Source organism: Pleuronectes platessa, chromosome 15 (genome assembly GCF_947347685.1).
Source record: "Pleuronectes platessa chromosome 15, fPlePla1.1, whole genome shotgun sequence".
In the NCBI taxonomy this organism is placed as follows: Eukaryota; Metazoa; Chordata; class Actinopteri; order Pleuronectiformes; family Pleuronectidae; genus Pleuronectes; species Pleuronectes platessa.
In genome coordinates this window covers 8608395-8624994 of record NC_070640.1, presented here as the reverse complement: position 1 = coordinate 8624994, position 16600 = coordinate 8608395, and the positions used below count along the sequence as shown (strand labels likewise).

At 44.0% G+C, this 16600-nt stretch overlaps 1 protein-coding gene across 1 annotated transcript in view; it reads left to right on the top strand.

Annotated features, from left to right (window-relative positions):
- Positions 1-306: 306 nt before the first annotated feature.
- cpeb4b (cytoplasmic polyadenylation element binding protein 4b) overlaps positions 307-16600 on the top strand; it is a 31840-nt gene continuing 15546 nt past the window's right edge. The window contains exons 1-3 of the mRNA XM_053440962.1: positions 307-758; positions 1596-2836; positions 13092-13182. Coding sequence (XP_053296937.1) covers positions 1643-2836; positions 13092-13182 — 1285 coding nt within the window. The 5' untranslated portion in view covers positions 307-758; positions 1596-1642. The remainder of the gene's footprint in view (positions 759-1595; positions 2837-13091; positions 13183-16600) is intronic.

The following is a 16600-nucleotide window of genomic DNA, read 5'->3' as shown; positions in this document are numbered from 1 at the left end:
TCTTTTCCATCCTTTCGGGATGGGAGGTGCAGATCTCAGCTTTCTCACGACCCGGTACCGGCTGCATCGTGAAAGGACACGACCGTGCAGCAGCAGCAGCGCTTCTCTTTCCTTTTTTTTTTAACAATGATTCCGACCTCAGTGGGAGGGGCTTACGGTTGACACGGCTGTGCTATTGGTGCGCGGCCGTGAAGCGATGAGGAAATAGGGCGCGGCTGCCGGCACGCCGACCAATCACACGCCGAGGTGTGGCTCTCCGGGGGCGCGGCCGCGGTGAGAGGGGGCGGCGCCAGAAGCGGAAGTGAGTCTCGGCTGATCTCTCGCTGATATTCGGCCACAGTCGGTTCCAGGAGACAGGGGCAGCCAAGAGACGCACCGGGATCGACTTGGCTCTGCGGGATCAACGACCAAAAAAAAAAGAAGAAAAAAATACTTAAATCAAACGAACAATGAACCGCATCGAGTGAAGGCTCGTGACAGACCTGCGGCCGAGTTGACTCCACACACTGCCACGTTAACAAAGCTGTCGGGTGATACGGTCCAGATCTGAGGCTGTGTCATTGAGCAGGCAGGACACGTCAGGAGAAAAGGGAGAGAGAGAGAGAGAAAAAAAAAGGAGCTGACCGACTGCACTGTACGAGTCAGCCTTCAAACCCGCCCGTGGAAAGCTTCCCCTGCCTGTTCCACGACAACACCTCGCTGTCAGCCGGAGGGAAGCGTCTCGACAAAGACAACCGGTCGAAGGTGGTGATCAGAAGGTGAGAATCCCGTTTTTCTTCTCTTCTCTCCGTCTGTTATAGCCGGCTGCCCGGCTAGCTAGCATCCGCGCTAACGCTTAGCTAGCTAACGATCACGACGGGTGCACTCGCTAGCTTGGCATTTAACTCACCTCGGTCCTTTTGCGAAACCCGCTCGACTCCACTGTTCGTCTCACGAGAGAAATGCATTTATGAATAAGATGGCGTGACACCGCGTATTAGACGCGATTCGAGTTAAGCGAGCGATCGAGCTACATCTGATCAAATTTGAGGTTGGACCGGCAGCTGTCAAACAAGGTCGAGTGATTCCAGTCGGAAGTGCCGCTGTTCAAGTCTAATTTATTCAAGGGTTATTCGTATTCACAATCATTAGACGTTGTACTGTGGGGGATGGCTTGTCTGTCAATTGGGTTGCATTAGAAAAAACGTCTCTGAATGTGCGTGTGTGTGTGTGTGTGTGTGTGATCTCGACACAGCAGTGCTTCTAGCTCTTCTGGTGGCTGCCAGCAGCTCAGCTGTAGTCGAGCTGGCAACGTCACGGGGTTATAATTAGCTAAAGATGCGATGTTAACTGGTTTGCTTTTGTCCACGACTCTGCAGTAATAAGGTTAGATTGTTCAGAGCAAGAATGATCTCATTCATGACAGTGTTCTGTGTGATTATCATATGTCTAGGAAGCCTCTGAGGGAGTCGAACAGACCCCAAGAGGTATAAATATGTATAAAATGTCTCTGTCCATGATTTGGTTGTGTGTAAACGCCTTGATCTGAAGGGGGGGACAAGAGGGGCCAGTTGCTAACTCGGTGCATGCCATCCTGTGTGCTCTTCTCTCAATAGGACCGAACGATCACGGGATAGCATTTGTGTGTGGGGGGAGAAAACAAATGGGGGATTACGGGTTCGGAGTCCTAGTTCAAAACAACACTGGCAACAAGTCTGCATTCCCGGTCCGAATCCACCCGCATCTGCAGCCCCCACACCACCACCAAAATGTGTCGCAGAGCCCTGCTGCCTTCATAAACAGCACCACAGCCGCAGGGAATGGCACCACGGGAGGCTCTCCCTGGCTCTTCCCTGCCTCTGCCACCCACAACAGTGTGCAAGACGAAATCCTGGGGGGGCCGGAGAAGCCCAAAGCACAGCAGCAACAGGAAATGCAGGAAACGCAAGAAAAGCAGCAGCAGTTGTCCCCTGGGAGTCACCAGGACGGTGGAGGCGGCGGTGGGATCATTTCAGAACTGGAAAAGGCCCGGTCAGAAGAAGGCAAGACAGACAACGGTGTGTCTGAAGGTAGTAACGGAAAGGAGAAGCAGCTACGTCTCGAGTCTCCAGTCCTGGCAGGCTTTGATTACCAGGAAACGTCTGGTCTCGGGGGAACCGGGCAAGTCCAGTCCAGTGGAACCTCGTCATCGCTCACTGGCTTCAACAACTGGTCGGCTGCCATTCCACCGGCGCCATCAACCATCATCAATGAGGACGTGAGCTTCTTCAACCCGGCCTCTGCCAACAACGGCCCCCTGCTGTTCCAGAACTTCTCACACCATGTCAGTCCAGGGTTTGGTGGGAACTTCTCCCCCCAGATAGGACCGGCGGCGGCCTTGTCCCAGCACCACGCGGCTCCCCCGCCCCACCCCCACTTCCAACACCCTCACAACCAACACCAGCAGCATCGACGCTCGCCGGCCTCTCCACACCCTCCACCGCCCTTTCCGCACAGGAATCCGGCTTTCAGCCAGTTGCCGCATATGTCCAACAGCCTGAACAAGCCCCCGTCCCCCTGGGGTCCTGCCAGCTACCAGAGCCCCTCTCCCTCCCCCGGCTCCTCCACCTCCTGGAGTCCCGGAGGAGGCTACAGTAGTGGTGGTGGTGGTGGCTGGGGAGGATCTCAAGGCAGAGATTATCGCAGAGGGCTGAACGGTGGGATGACCCCCATCAACTCGATCTCTCCACTGAAGAAGACGTTCCCTAACAACCATGTGGCATCCCAGAAGTACCCTCGAAACAGTCCCGCAGGCTTCAACCCCAAGTCCTGGGTGGACGAAGGAGTTGGCCGCAGTGATAACATCTTCCCCTTTCAGGTCAGTTTACCTCTGAATAGCCTCATTGTATGATTTAGAAATAATTCTGGTGTACTATTTCATTCTATTCTATTTGCATTCTATTCTATTTGCTTATTAATAAAAATTTACGTTTTATTTATGATAGCTCTTAATTTTATCACCCTATGCACTGTGAATGCTATTTTTAGAGATGGGGGTAGGGCATGGATTCACATGATGCGTTTGTTTCCGCGTCAGCGTAGAAAGGCGTTGTTGGGCTCTGTACCTCCACAGCTGTATGTCCCTGATGATGACTAATGTGACTCTGTCACTGCAGTGGTGTGTGTGTGCCACGTATACAAGCCGGGGGGCTGGGGGGAGGAGTCGGTGTGGGGAGTCGAGGAGTGATGGAGAGAAAGGGATGGGGAGAAATGGGGAAAGTGAGAGAGGGTGCGAGGAGAAGGATCAAGGGGATGGACCACGTAAAGACAGACGCCGAGATGAAAAGACAAAAGTAGATGAACCCGGGAACAAGAAGACCTCATTATGGGATGTCCTTTATTCCATTCAGAAACAAATAGAAAGAAATAAAGCTGGTAATATTGAAGATTGAAGGACCAACCTCTTTACCCTTTCAACGTAGCAGGGTATCAATCCATTCTATTCGGTGAAATGGAGCCTAATGATTTTTCAGGATGACCACTTAATAAATAACCCAGGTCGAGGCTTGGTAATGCCTAGCAACTCGTTTTCAAGAATACCACCCTGCTCATAGAGTAATTTTGAAAGCTGGAGGCCCACACAATGAAGATGGCGTGAATAATTGTATCGTCACATGTAGAATCCGCTGATAGAATTGATTGAAAGAGGTAAAGGGAGCACGGATATGGATTCATCTTATTGATCTGGCTCATGATTAATTGTGTCGGTCGTTACAAGGAGGGGGGGATGAAGAGGGTAAGGTTGCTATTGGCCCAGCTCAGCCTGTTGACTTAATGAGAGGTTTCTTTCAGTATCATGAATATTCTATCTTTTTATCTTCGGACAATGTGTCCATCCATTTGCTTAATTTAAGGTCAGTCAGAGCTTCGTGGTCACAATCAATTACTCCATGTGATCTTGGGTGGAGCAGATAGTGTTAAATTCTCTGAGTGATTGCCTGCCTCTGTTTTGTCAATTTTGTGTCAACAGCTCAACAACATTACTAATTGAGCTTAGAGACCACTAGTAACACGTATAGCTTCATTTTCTGGCCTTGTCTATCTCGGAGGAAGTCGAAATCTCTGGTTTCATGGAGACATTTTCTTCACGAATAATTAAAAAAGCTAATTATCTCAATTAGAAATTTAGAAAGCGATGCCTTGACCTTTTTCAGGTATTTTCTTATCTTCACTCGCAATTACTGACTCACAGCGCAGCACAGGCCAAGCAGTGAAGGACTTTGTACTGACATGTCTTGACATGCCTGAGTATTTTGTGCTGAATAAGTAGCAAAGCTTACCTCTGAGCAGCAATTTACCAGCAGATAGCAGCCTAATTACTTCTGGTAGTCATGGGGTTACGATCATACCTAATGTGTTTTCCATGATTAAGGTCTCATTTATATTTTAAAGTCATATTATCTCTCTATATTTTGTCAACTTTGACAAGCATTATATTTAAATATTCAAGATTCAAGAGTTTTATTATCAAATGCACAGAGATAACAATTAAGCAGTCGCTGGCAATGAAATGCTTGAGTCACAGGCTCTCTTCTAACAATGCTCAAGAATTAAATAAACAAATAGAATATCAAAAATTTAAAATATGAAATAAAATGTATATATCTAAATATATATATACAGCTGAAGGAAAAGAAAAAAGCTCAATAAAAATTTAGCAATTAATAATTTTAGATGTGAAATAAAAAGGGCCATCAATTTACACCGTGCTCAGATATTTGCTACAGAACCATGATTCTGCATCCATTTTGAGCAGCAGCACGTCCCTTCTGTTTCATCCCCATATCAGATTTAAGCTTAAGCGAGCATTACTGTGGCTGCAGCATGTTGCGCTCCCTCGTACTTCAATCAGATCAGCTCAAGTAGCATTGTCCCTCTGCCCCCTTGATACAAGGGCAGATGGAGGATAGGTGTAGAATGACGTTACACTGCTTGTGTGTGATTGTCATTAAAGTCTAACTTAGACAACATTATAATATTAAGTTTTGTCCGTGTGTCTGTGCATTGACATAAAGCCCTAAAGCTCTTAGACCTGGGATTGCCGAGTGTGAGGTGATAAATAAGTTCCGTGATTTAGGATAAACACACATTTCTACACAGAAACACCTCTCTCAATTTCCCTACAAAATCAGACATCTCTGCTCCTGCATCTATGCATGTGTGATAAAGTTGAGTTTAACAAATTAGCAAATGTGTGCACATTTGCTCTAGTTGAATTTTTTTTTTTAACTGGAGCAAATTTGTTTCCACATCACTGTGTGCTCCCAAATGTGTTTCTCAATCATTTTGCCTACAGTATGTTCACATCTTCCACTGCCATCTGGATTAATGTCACTTTTAAATATTGACTCACACCGTACAATGCAACAGCCGAGAAGCATTTCCCACATACACTTAACAAATTAGGGCTTGGTCCAAATATGGTGTTGATGAAATGAGCAAATTATGATCCATATATCATGCGTTGACAGTATTGTTGTTCCCTTCTATAAATTGATAGAAAAATGTGTCACTTTTGGTCTGTGCAGACATTGATCATGTTGCAGCATTGAAGCCGTTACTGTAGAATCCACTGTTAAATTATTACACTGTCAGTCAGTGTCAGGTTTGTTCGTCAGACTGTAGCTCACTCTGAAAAATATGTTTGTCAGGGTTTGATTTTGACTTTCATTTTCTGGATCTGTATTTAGATGTGACATGAAAATTGCTACGTCTGTGGGACCAGTTGACTTGGGCCATTTCCTCTTTACTCACTTCCATTTTACTACCACTGCTGCAGAAGGGTTTCACTCAAAACTGTTTGATCAAGAGCTTCGTTTTACCTTTAAAAAAAAAAAGAAGACGGCAGTGAGTGGTGCTTGTCAGTGTTTGTCAGAGATCATGCACCGTTCAGATGACTGATGACACATGTTGCCTAACACGAGGCAACCCCCCCCCCCAGGTTTGGTAATTGAAATACCGTCGCTCGTGTAACTCTGCACTAAACACACGCCATGAGGAACTGTTGTCACACTATTCCAGTAGCCGGCTCCAACTGCCTCGCATAGTTTCCATTTTAGCACTGACACAACAGATGAAGGCTCAGTGGCTTTTGACTTAGGAGCCTAATTGTTCTTCTTATGAACCATCACTGTTACTTCACTGTAGAGTTGTTTATTAGTAAACTTTTTATACAAATGTGATTGCAAAACACAGCGTTAAATCCGAAAGTTAACCCGCATATAATTGTACCACTGAAATATTGCCATTAACATGCTGTTCAGTAGATATAAGTGCATATTAAAGGAGACATTATGCTGACTTGAAAAGGTTTACACGCTCTGATAGTAAGAAAATACATCACTTTCCTCAATCTGTCCATTTTGGCAGCCCCTCATTTTATCCTTTGTCTGAACACGTTTGGTTTTAGCTCTGTTCTCTTTAAGACCTATTGGGGTTCAAAGCTTCCTTTACCATGGACTTTGAGGCTTCTTTTGCAGAGCATCTATAAGAGCGAAAAATCTCATATAACATATACTGATAACATATCAATATGGTCACTGTGCTGCTGTATGAGCTGCCTAGCTGCTAAAGCTAAGATCCCTCATTCTGCTAACCTTCAGGAGGTTTGGCATCATGGATTTGTGTGTAAATTAGCAAATGTGATTAGACCATTTGGTGGATAGTATCCAAAATGGTGTACGGCGCCATGGCACATGTATGTGCCAATGTTCCAGTACCATTGCTGCTGCTGCGAAAAGCACTGCAGTTGCCGTATTAGAGCAGCTTTAGCATTTACGTTGGGCTCTTGGCCAAACAGTCTGCCACTAACTGCTAATGCACTGGTCAGCTGGTAGCTAGCTTTAGAACAGAAATGTGTACTTTGTAATGCCAGGAAACCCTGTTCCACACCCTCCTGTATCTTTCTCTCTCCTTCTCTTCTTCCTCACCTGTGGTATTCACAGTCAGATGCCTGCTGCTGTGTCAGGTGTACTAGGCTGATTTGGCCAGTGACCATGGTAAGACCTGCAGGGCCTGAAGGCGAGTAAGCCAGCACAGGATATTGTCTCAGTAAGCTACCTAAGTAACCGATGGTTAGGGCTACCTCCTCACTGCTTCTGTAGCTTACATATACATACACTGCAGACTCATACAGTGCCGTTCTATAAAGTTATGTTATTAAAGCGTTTCTTCAGACCTGCACTGGAAACACCTGTTCTCTGAATGCTTTACCGTGTGTATCTGTAACATTACCGTGTCACAGATACACATTTTCCGATCAGATCACAGTATGCATGGTCACAATGTCTTCGTTCACACGTGATTATATTAAGAATATCTTTGCTGTCGGCTTTCAGCAAGAGCTAATTAATTGAAAAGCTCATTTATTTTCATAATTAGACCTGCCGAGGTTGAATTATCACCAGGTGAATATTCAGTGAAAAAGTGGGGAAGTTGAGCAAGAGTTGAAGTTAGACTGGTGAAGAAATGTTTACATTTAATTAAGGCGCTTGATTCCTTTCAGATAAACCTCCTTCCCTCATTTATGACAAATTCTCTTGCTTACATGCACATCTACCAACACTCTGAACCATTATGAAGCCGGAGGTTTCACTCATTACCTCAGTGGTTCTTTTTATTTTTATTTGGACTAATGAGTGGCCCGAGCTGCGCTGGCAGGAACACAGCTCTGCTGCGCATACAGCCTCATTGTGCCCTTCCCACACCCTTGACGCTCTGAAAGAAAGATTTTGTGTGCATGTGCACATTCTCATGTGTGCACGAGTCCTAATTAGTCCCTGGCCTATGTCATTCCCACATGTGTCTTAACAAAGGTAGAAGACAAAGCAGAGTCCAAATGGAAGTGTCATAATGTGTTTAGCCTAGCTCAATTGCATACAATAAAAGAGCCAGTTCAGTGTAATCCCCAGGCAGTGCAGACCCTGCTGGAACCCGGGCCTCTGTCAATCTGTCACACCCCAATTGAACGCATGCACACACCGTCCAACGCTCCATTCAGCTGCAGCACCAGGCAGCAGGTTGTTTTTGACAGTTGGGGGTATTTAATGTCATTGCAGGCCTTTGAAATACTTAGACCTGGAAGAAACATTATCACAAGCATCAAAAGCTCAACCTGCTTCCCTTTCCTGCCCCCTTTTCTTCTTAGTTTTTTGTGCTGCCTTGCTTCAATACCCGCTTTCCCTCTCTCTATCATCCATTTTCTTTCATCACCACTTTTCCTTTTCCCGTCTCTGCCTTGGGCTTCCTCTCTCCACGACGTCTCGGAGATGTGATCAGAAGCACGGAAATGTGAGGCGCTTTATTACGGGCGATGAATGTTACATGGAATGTCGAGAAAAAAAAATCACACTTCTTTAAAAACCTCCTATATTCTTTACATCCTTCACCCCGCTGCTTTCCCAACTCTTTCACTTTCCCTCGACTTCCATTTTTCATCAACAGGCAGGTGACACGGAAGATTAATGTTGGAGTTAATCACCTACAGTATGCTCTATTTAATCATGCTTTGCTGCGCTACATGTCATCAAAATCAGTCGGAGGTTGTCCTGTCTGTTTTATGGTGCCTAAGATTAAAACCTGTCTGGAGGAGCCCACTTGCAGTTTATCTGATCGGTTTTGTTCCTTCAAACATTTTCACTTTTATATAAAAAAAAACGCAAGTTCCCTGGAGTTTGCATGTAGAGTTATCTGTTATTTTATTCACGATTAATGATTTATCGAGGAAAGGATCAACAGATTTACATAATCCAGGGACGTACAGTATAGATTAACACATTTAATGATTCTGGGTAAAACTGAAATGGCGGCAGGGCTCGCTGGAGGCTGCGTAACGCCAATCGATGCAGACAGTCACAGTAAGAAGGTGTTTCTCTCGCCTCTTTGATCATTTCACCTTCAACCAGACTGTATTAGGCTCAGTGCTCTGTTTATCCAGGCACACTGGGCTACATTTCACTGCTGCCTGTAAATAATATAGTGTGTCATGCCATGTTTTCTATGTTTATACCTATGACCTTGGGTCCATATGGGCAATCTTTCCTAGGCACACAATGACAGAGACTATCCTGTATATTGTGTGTGTCTTGCTTGTGTCTAATCGGTGTGCGTGTGTGTTTTTGTCTCTGGATAAGACAAGTGACCATAGCAGTGATGTGTGTGTGTGTGTAAAGGCCCAGCAATCTGTCGGGGATGAGTGCTTTACTGGTCAGCTGGCCAGTTGTTGAGAGACGGCGAGGGAGAATGTTGGATGACTCTGATGATTAATCACCGTGTGCAACTCTCCAGGCTAATGCTTAGCAACTGCAGAGCTCCAGCCAAGCTTCCAGCTCGGCCCATCTCTAGCACAAAATGAATTATTTTTCTTCTGAGACAACACAATAGGATTACCCTGCAACACTTAAATGAAACTGGTACCACAATCTGTGCAAAGGCTGCAGATATAAGGAAAACTGCAACTTGCTGTGACTTTTTTTTGTATTTGTTTTGGATTATCTGTTTCGTGTGCTTGCCTATGCTAAGATGCACCTTCCAGCTGGGTATACTCGCCACAATAACCAGTCCTTCACTTATATCTGCTTTGCCCTCTCTTTCAATGTTTAGTTTATTTGACCCGCAGCAATAACCTAATTCCACATAAGATACCGAGGCGGATATGAGAAAATAGTAGACACAGTCTGGTTTATAACCCTGTGTTGATATTTGTTTTGAGGGAGAGTGATCACTGGGTGTGTTCTTCCACCACGCCATCGCTGCTCTAGTCGGTTCCTTCAGTCAGTGTGGGAAATCTACGTCAGCGTTTTTAAATGCCTCTAAAACACACGGTTGGTTGTTTTGGCAGCAATCGTGCCAGACCTCCATCTCCAATCTGCGGCAGATGAGATAGCAGAAGGAGCTATTGAATTTGGTGAGCCACTGTAGACAGCAGGCGCTAGATACCTGCCGCACCATTGTTCATATGCTTCACTGACGCAGATCAGTTTTTGCTGATCCCTGTAGCATTCGACTCCGTGTTCGTGGTGTAACAGAGTATGCTGTGAGCTTTTGTCTCCCAGCTGGTTCTTGCTTTTCGAATGATCTCCTCAGACACTGGCCCACAGTTTGTTGCGAGGGTGTGACCAGACCTGGTTGTTGGATAAATACTAGAAGTAAGGCCCCAGATGCAAGACAAAGCAGTGCATAATAGGAGTGACTGACAATACAGATTACTAACAATTTGCTTACATGTTGACGGGTGATTTCGGTAACTCTTGTGAGGCAAGGCTCGTCAATTATCAGCCAGGCCAACGGCAGATTTGATCTTGCAGTCTCTTAGGGAGTGTTTTCTTTCAGACATTTCCAGAGAGGTGAATTGGACTTAAACGATTTTATTTTGACTTCTTTCACCTTGCTGTAATTGACGTGACTTGCAGAGCGTCATGCTTTATTCCTCTTGTGTTTTGTCAATGTGTTTGTTTTAATCCGTGAACCTGAGCGCACAGTCGTCACTGTTGAGACTGCTGCACAATGGGCAAACAACATCTCTCTTCAACAATGAGGTCCCCACGTAAACGGTTGCTATACTAACTGAGAAGAATACATCTTTTTAGTTCCGAAGCCTTTCCGCGATCTGATACAAAGCTAAATGTGAATAGTCTGGGGTGGACATTATGTGAAATGATAATGGCTGGTTTAGACTATTTCTTTGACGGTATCTCTGCAACTAGTTCCTTCAACACAAAAATATATCCTGCTTTGAGGTGACACACATCGGAGGATGACTGGAAAAGAAATGGGGAAGAGACAGAGGATGGAATGAGACAGTCAGACACGTGAAGTTTAGTGCACATTTAGCACAGGGAAGGACTTTTTTACACTAAGGAGCACGAGTTGAAAAATTCAGGAGAACATTAGAAACCGTAGGAGTGCAATGATAATATATCAAATAATTTGTTACTGCTTAAGAAGGGGATCAGACAAAGAAGCTCTTTAAACTGTATAATCAGAACGAACAGCTCTATAATAATTCGTCCTTTTTAGTTCTTAACACCAGACAGTCTGTGCAGTCCTTTTAGACTTTCAGGACATCACTGGTCCAGCAGCTGCTTTTTGTAAACAGGTCATCTGGCCCGTTCTGTGCTCAGCCAGCGCTTCACAGCATGACTGGGATCAAATCTGTGTAGTGAAGACCCCTCCAAGCCGATCTGCATCAAGTCCTCTCGCTGTTTTGGACCTTTGCTTTAACCAGTGGATCAAGTGATTTAAAAAGATATATATATATGTATATCCAACGGACCATATTGGTTTGTCACAGTGACTTATCAAGTTTTTTGTTTCGAGCCCTGTGGCATCAACTCTAAATGTAAATAAGTAGGGTAGAAATTCCAGCAGCATTGTGTGCCTAACTGTGGCTGTGCTGGACAGGAGGAGCCCAGAAGCTTATTAGTTTGTTTACTAGCTGTTGTCAGTCAGTGGCTGCATTTTTTGTGGGGGTTGAGGTGGAGTCGAGTCAGAAGCCTTATCACCAAGGCACTTGGAGAATGTGCGAGCGTGTTTGGGTAAGGGCAAATGTTTTCGGTGCGCGCGCATATTTTGTGTGTACACATTGGCTGGGTGTGTGTGGTATGCCAATAATGCCCTTGTTCTAGGTGACAAAGCTGTCCCTCAACAATTGGCTTGGCTCCCGTTTGTTTCACTGTTGTCTTCTAATATTGTGCCTCATTGAATGAGGGAGTTTGTTGCTAAGATAGAGAACTAGTCAACTTAAATACACAACAAGAAAATGTGAAAAGGGGGATTGCTCTTAGCTAACAAATCGGCACCAACCAAAGAGGACATCTCATCAAACAATGTAACAGTGGCAACAGAAAAGATATGTACGCAACAAAGAAACCAAATATAACATTGTTGCTGATGCAGCAGTATAAAAGCCTAGGTTTAATTTAAATGGGTTAAATTTAAATCAAGCCTGATTGAACGGAGGCTTGAGGCCTCCTGAAGCACCGTGCCCTTTAAAGTGTGTCTTCCCCAATGTCAAAAATAAACACAAAAATGGGTTCACACACCTGTGCCACTGACATGTCTGAGGTATTGTTTGAGCTCCTGCTTTGTGGCGTGTCCGAGTTGGCCAGAGGCCCAGACAATTAAAGCAGAACCAACTAGAATGTCACTCAGTAGAGCGCATAACTCCGCAAGGCCTGACAGTCCCTTTAAATCAAATCAAGCCAGACAACATTTCACACACTCATGGATATTAGTCCTCTCAATGTGCTTGAATGGTTCCCTGGGAAATCTGTGAAAATGTCAGGAAGTCTCAAAGAAAGGCATCTGCCCCTTTGTCTGAATTTCAGGCAAAAATTGAATGAGTTTTTTTGGCCCATGTCTTGTCCTTGAACAAGTTTGGTGGCAATCTGTTCAGAAGTTTGTGTGTAGACCTGCTAAAATAGGTTTAAAGAGGTAAAATAAAAACTGTCCCAGAAGCAAAGTATTTTTCTAAGGTTGATCCAAGTTTTCATGATGCAGAATATAGGACTCTACGTCACTTTAGAATACCAGTGATGCTTATGTGAAACTGGGACCTTCTCATAATGTGTCTTGTTTGTCATTTCCCACTATGTAGGTCAACGTGCATTTAAACCCTCACAGTATTCTGCAGTTCTTGCATGCAAGCAAGCTAGAGAGAAACGCACACCGATATAAATGAAGCAATCTTCTGAGTTTCCAAACGAGAACAAAGTTCAACCCGTCACATATGAGTTGGAAAGCATCTGGGTTTATTTATTTTACTAATGCTCTATTCCTTGGTCATAAATGTCCAGGCTTGGCTTAGAGTGAGAAACAGGCAGAATTGCTAACGAGGTAAATGTTCTTGTAATAATGAAGATGAGTGCGGCCTCTTCTGCTTGTGTTGGTTTTCTCCTTGATCAGCTTTTGTGAACTGAACCAGTTTTACATTCAAACAAGTAGATAAATGTGCCTGCCCCAGTTGTTCCTGTGGAGCTGCTCCGTGGCCACCTGAAAAAAACCCTGTTAAATTGACTTTGAATTACTTGCAAAAAAAATTAAATGTGCTCCTCTTCTTAATCTCCTCTCTTCAGGAACGCACCAGGTCCTTTGACAGCTTCAACATGAACACTCTGGAGAGCTCCCTGATCGACATCATGAGGGCTGAGCAGGACACCCTGAAAGGTGAGCACGTCCGCCGGCAGTCAACACCATGAAACACTTAGTAGACTTACGTACAGTTAACACATATACGTAGTGATCAGACTCAAACATCAGTCAGAGCAAAATAAAACAAGATTTAACAGATCATGCATAAACCGTATTTATTTTCAGTAGGGAAATAACCAAGTGTATTTGAATGTCCCTATGTGTCATACAAATTTATGACATTATTATTAATAGCACTCTTGCACCTCCTACCATCATGGTTCCCACACATCTGGAAATAACTGAAAATTTAGAGTGTCATTTAGCTGTGGAAAAAACTAAGTTGATAATCTCAGACCTGGCCAAGATGCAATCAAGTCCTGCACTTGTGTGACCAGTTTTTGACCAATATTGTCATAAGAGACTCTTGGAAAATGTCCTGGAAAGATCCACAAAAATGTCTTCATAAAAGGAGTTGGAATCTTAAATATTCATCCAAACGATGTCAACTCATTCAAGGTGACTTTCAAAATTTAACTGAAGATCCAGAATGATTATAAATCGTCGAAAAATAACCCTAAACACGTTTAACAGATTACAGAGAATTATGGCAAGAGACACATATTGAATTGTAAATTGAGCCTACGCTGATATAAATATACTTATAAAGATGTGTGTCACAGTTGTATATCTCACAGGCCACGCATCACGTAGGAGCGTTACTCTTGAATTAGAGCCGGTAACCACTCACACATTCACACTCACGATCTAACACCTCGTCCTCCACACATCAGACATCTTTTTGTGTTATGATCAACAACAATAAGAAAGGTCATCCTGTGCAGCGCTCGGCTCACACCTCTGTCCTCTGCATACTTCCCTTCCCAGTCTGAGTTTCAAAAGAAAAACCACAACAAAAAGTGTTTGCTCACTTTGACTCATTTTGAGAATCCACCTGAGCACGGTTTATGGTAGGAGGAGTACAGGGCTGATGGATGCTGGGGCCTTGTGTTTAAGAGGAGATTTATGTGAGAGATTGAGGGATGCCCATTCATCTCAACCGAAGTTGTTGGCAATCATTAGTTTCTAATGATCACAGCTGCTGAGCCTCAACATCTGATGGATGATAAGTTCTCTGAACACAATGACTAAGTTGTTTCTGTCTAAAAAAAAGTCTGACACAGCTGCGATAAACATAAATGCACATTGTGGTTGTTTATCCGTGAATGTCACGTCACCAGAATGAAGATACTTTCAATTACAAATGAAACATCTGGTGTGTTCACAAGGTTCAATCTTACAGCTTTCAGTTTCAAGTTTGTTTTGTTTCTAGGTGAAAGTGAATCACTCTTCACGGGCTCTGAAACTCGATCCAATGTGGATTTAATGAGTACTGATAAGTGTTTATAGACATGTTGAGTATGTGTGCTTTATATTACAGAGCAGAGCCTGACAAGGAGCATAATCTATTTGAAATTGAAATATAACAGACTTTGGTTATTGATTAACAGAGACAAGCCAGTGTTTGTTATTGGCTGAAAGGCGTTGGGCAACACTGGCTCAGTGGCAACCCAGAAATAGGTTATTGAATTCAGCAGGTAGCCGCTGTTGTTTCATCGTTAAGTGTTTACAGTAATTATTGACTGACACTGAGCGTTGTGACCAGGGTTATAAGCCATTGTTCGAGGGGGAATTGCTTGTCGGAGTAGTTCTGGTAATGATCATTGTTTGATAGGAAACACATTTGATTTCTCAAGGGTGGGGTGCGGTGCTGGAGATAGATTTTCTGCAGATTAGTTTAAGATGTCTGCCATATTTCTTCGGAGTTTCCTCTCCTAATCTTTGATAACAAGCGATGCACAGAAATGTTTTATGGTGTGGTTGTCACAATCTATCAGCGAGCTCAAGCACCAGAAACGATTAACTCGGGTGTCTGTGTGAGCTCAAACCTCAAAATGAAAGATCTCAAAATGGCAGTGGCAATAAAGTTTTCTTTCTATTTTGAACATTGATCAAAGATAGTCCCTCCGAACTCCTTTCCTCCAAATCTCAGTCACAAATTTTAGTAAATTATTACCTGTCTAATAATGTGTTCTACAAAAATTGCATAGACACACACACACATACACACCAGTTTCACTACCACAATGCCATGGAGAGTGAAAGGTCGGAGCACTTGACACTTCACTGGCCTATTTATTTCAGCCTCACACCCACCGAGTTCAGCCACGTCCAGCTGTGACCTTATGTGCCGCTGTCAAACATTAGTAAATCTTCCCTTAATATTAAGAGAGGAGAACCGAAGTTAACTCAGGAGCTACGTTCTTTGGTATCCTAGATCCAACTGTGCTGGCACAGATTCCAGCGGCTGTTAGATCTCGGAGCGAGGCACCAGGATAAAAAAAAAAAACACATCTTCTCAATTGAAAGCACAACCTTGAAGAAAAGACTTCATATCATATCAGTTTGTCATTTTTATCTTTTCAATCACTCCTCATTTGGCTTTCTTTTTCTCCATCTTTTCCTCAGCCACCGTCTCCTTCAGATTAGTTTCTCGTACAGCCCCTCATTCTTTGCTGCGTTCACATGATGCATCATGCCTGATCCCATTCCAGATTCCTTTTTGTCTTGTAGCCTTTGGCATGCTGCAAAATATTATACTATTTATTACTCCTTTTCATAATTATAGTCCAGACTTGGCAGTGTGGTGTAGCTCTGACTTCAGTGAGCTCTTCCCTTTATTTCCTCACAGCGAAGTAGAAAGAAAGACATAATTACACCACATTTTCTTTGAGCGCCGACTCCTCTCCTTGCCGACTGACTCCTGCTCTCTCTCTCACACACACACACGTACATGCACGCACACAAATTTAACAAACGAGGACAGCGTGAACACAAGGGAGCAAATTTTTGACGCACATAAGCGAAGCACAAACTTCTCCTTCCAGCGGAACATGTTGAACAAAGTGAGAGCGATGAAGCCAGGGAAATGGGCGAGACAAAATGTCTACAGCAGAAGTGGCTTTGAATCGCTTCCAGCATTGTCCTGACTGACAGAAAGGATCTCTCTGTTCTGCCACCACTCACACACACTCACACACTCACAAACTCACAAACACAGTCGCACGGCACTGTGTGGTGTGTGCTTGTGCATGCATGTTCTTTAGTTGTTGCTGTACATGTATGCAGCCAACAGCATGCAAATATGGTTCACCGAGCGGGCACGCACAGCCCTGCAGACACCCGGGGATGTGCCGTGCTCTTGCGCCCTGAACATAAAAGCCTCTCAAAATCCAATGTGTTGTGTTCTGCTCAAATGGACTTTGAATTCGGGGTAGTGCACATATCAGCAAATATAACTGGACTGAATTACAGAGGGAGATAAAGTGGGGAATTCTGCAGTGCAGTCTGAAGGAATTGAGCTTATCTTGTGTTATCTGGTTTGGGCTGGAAT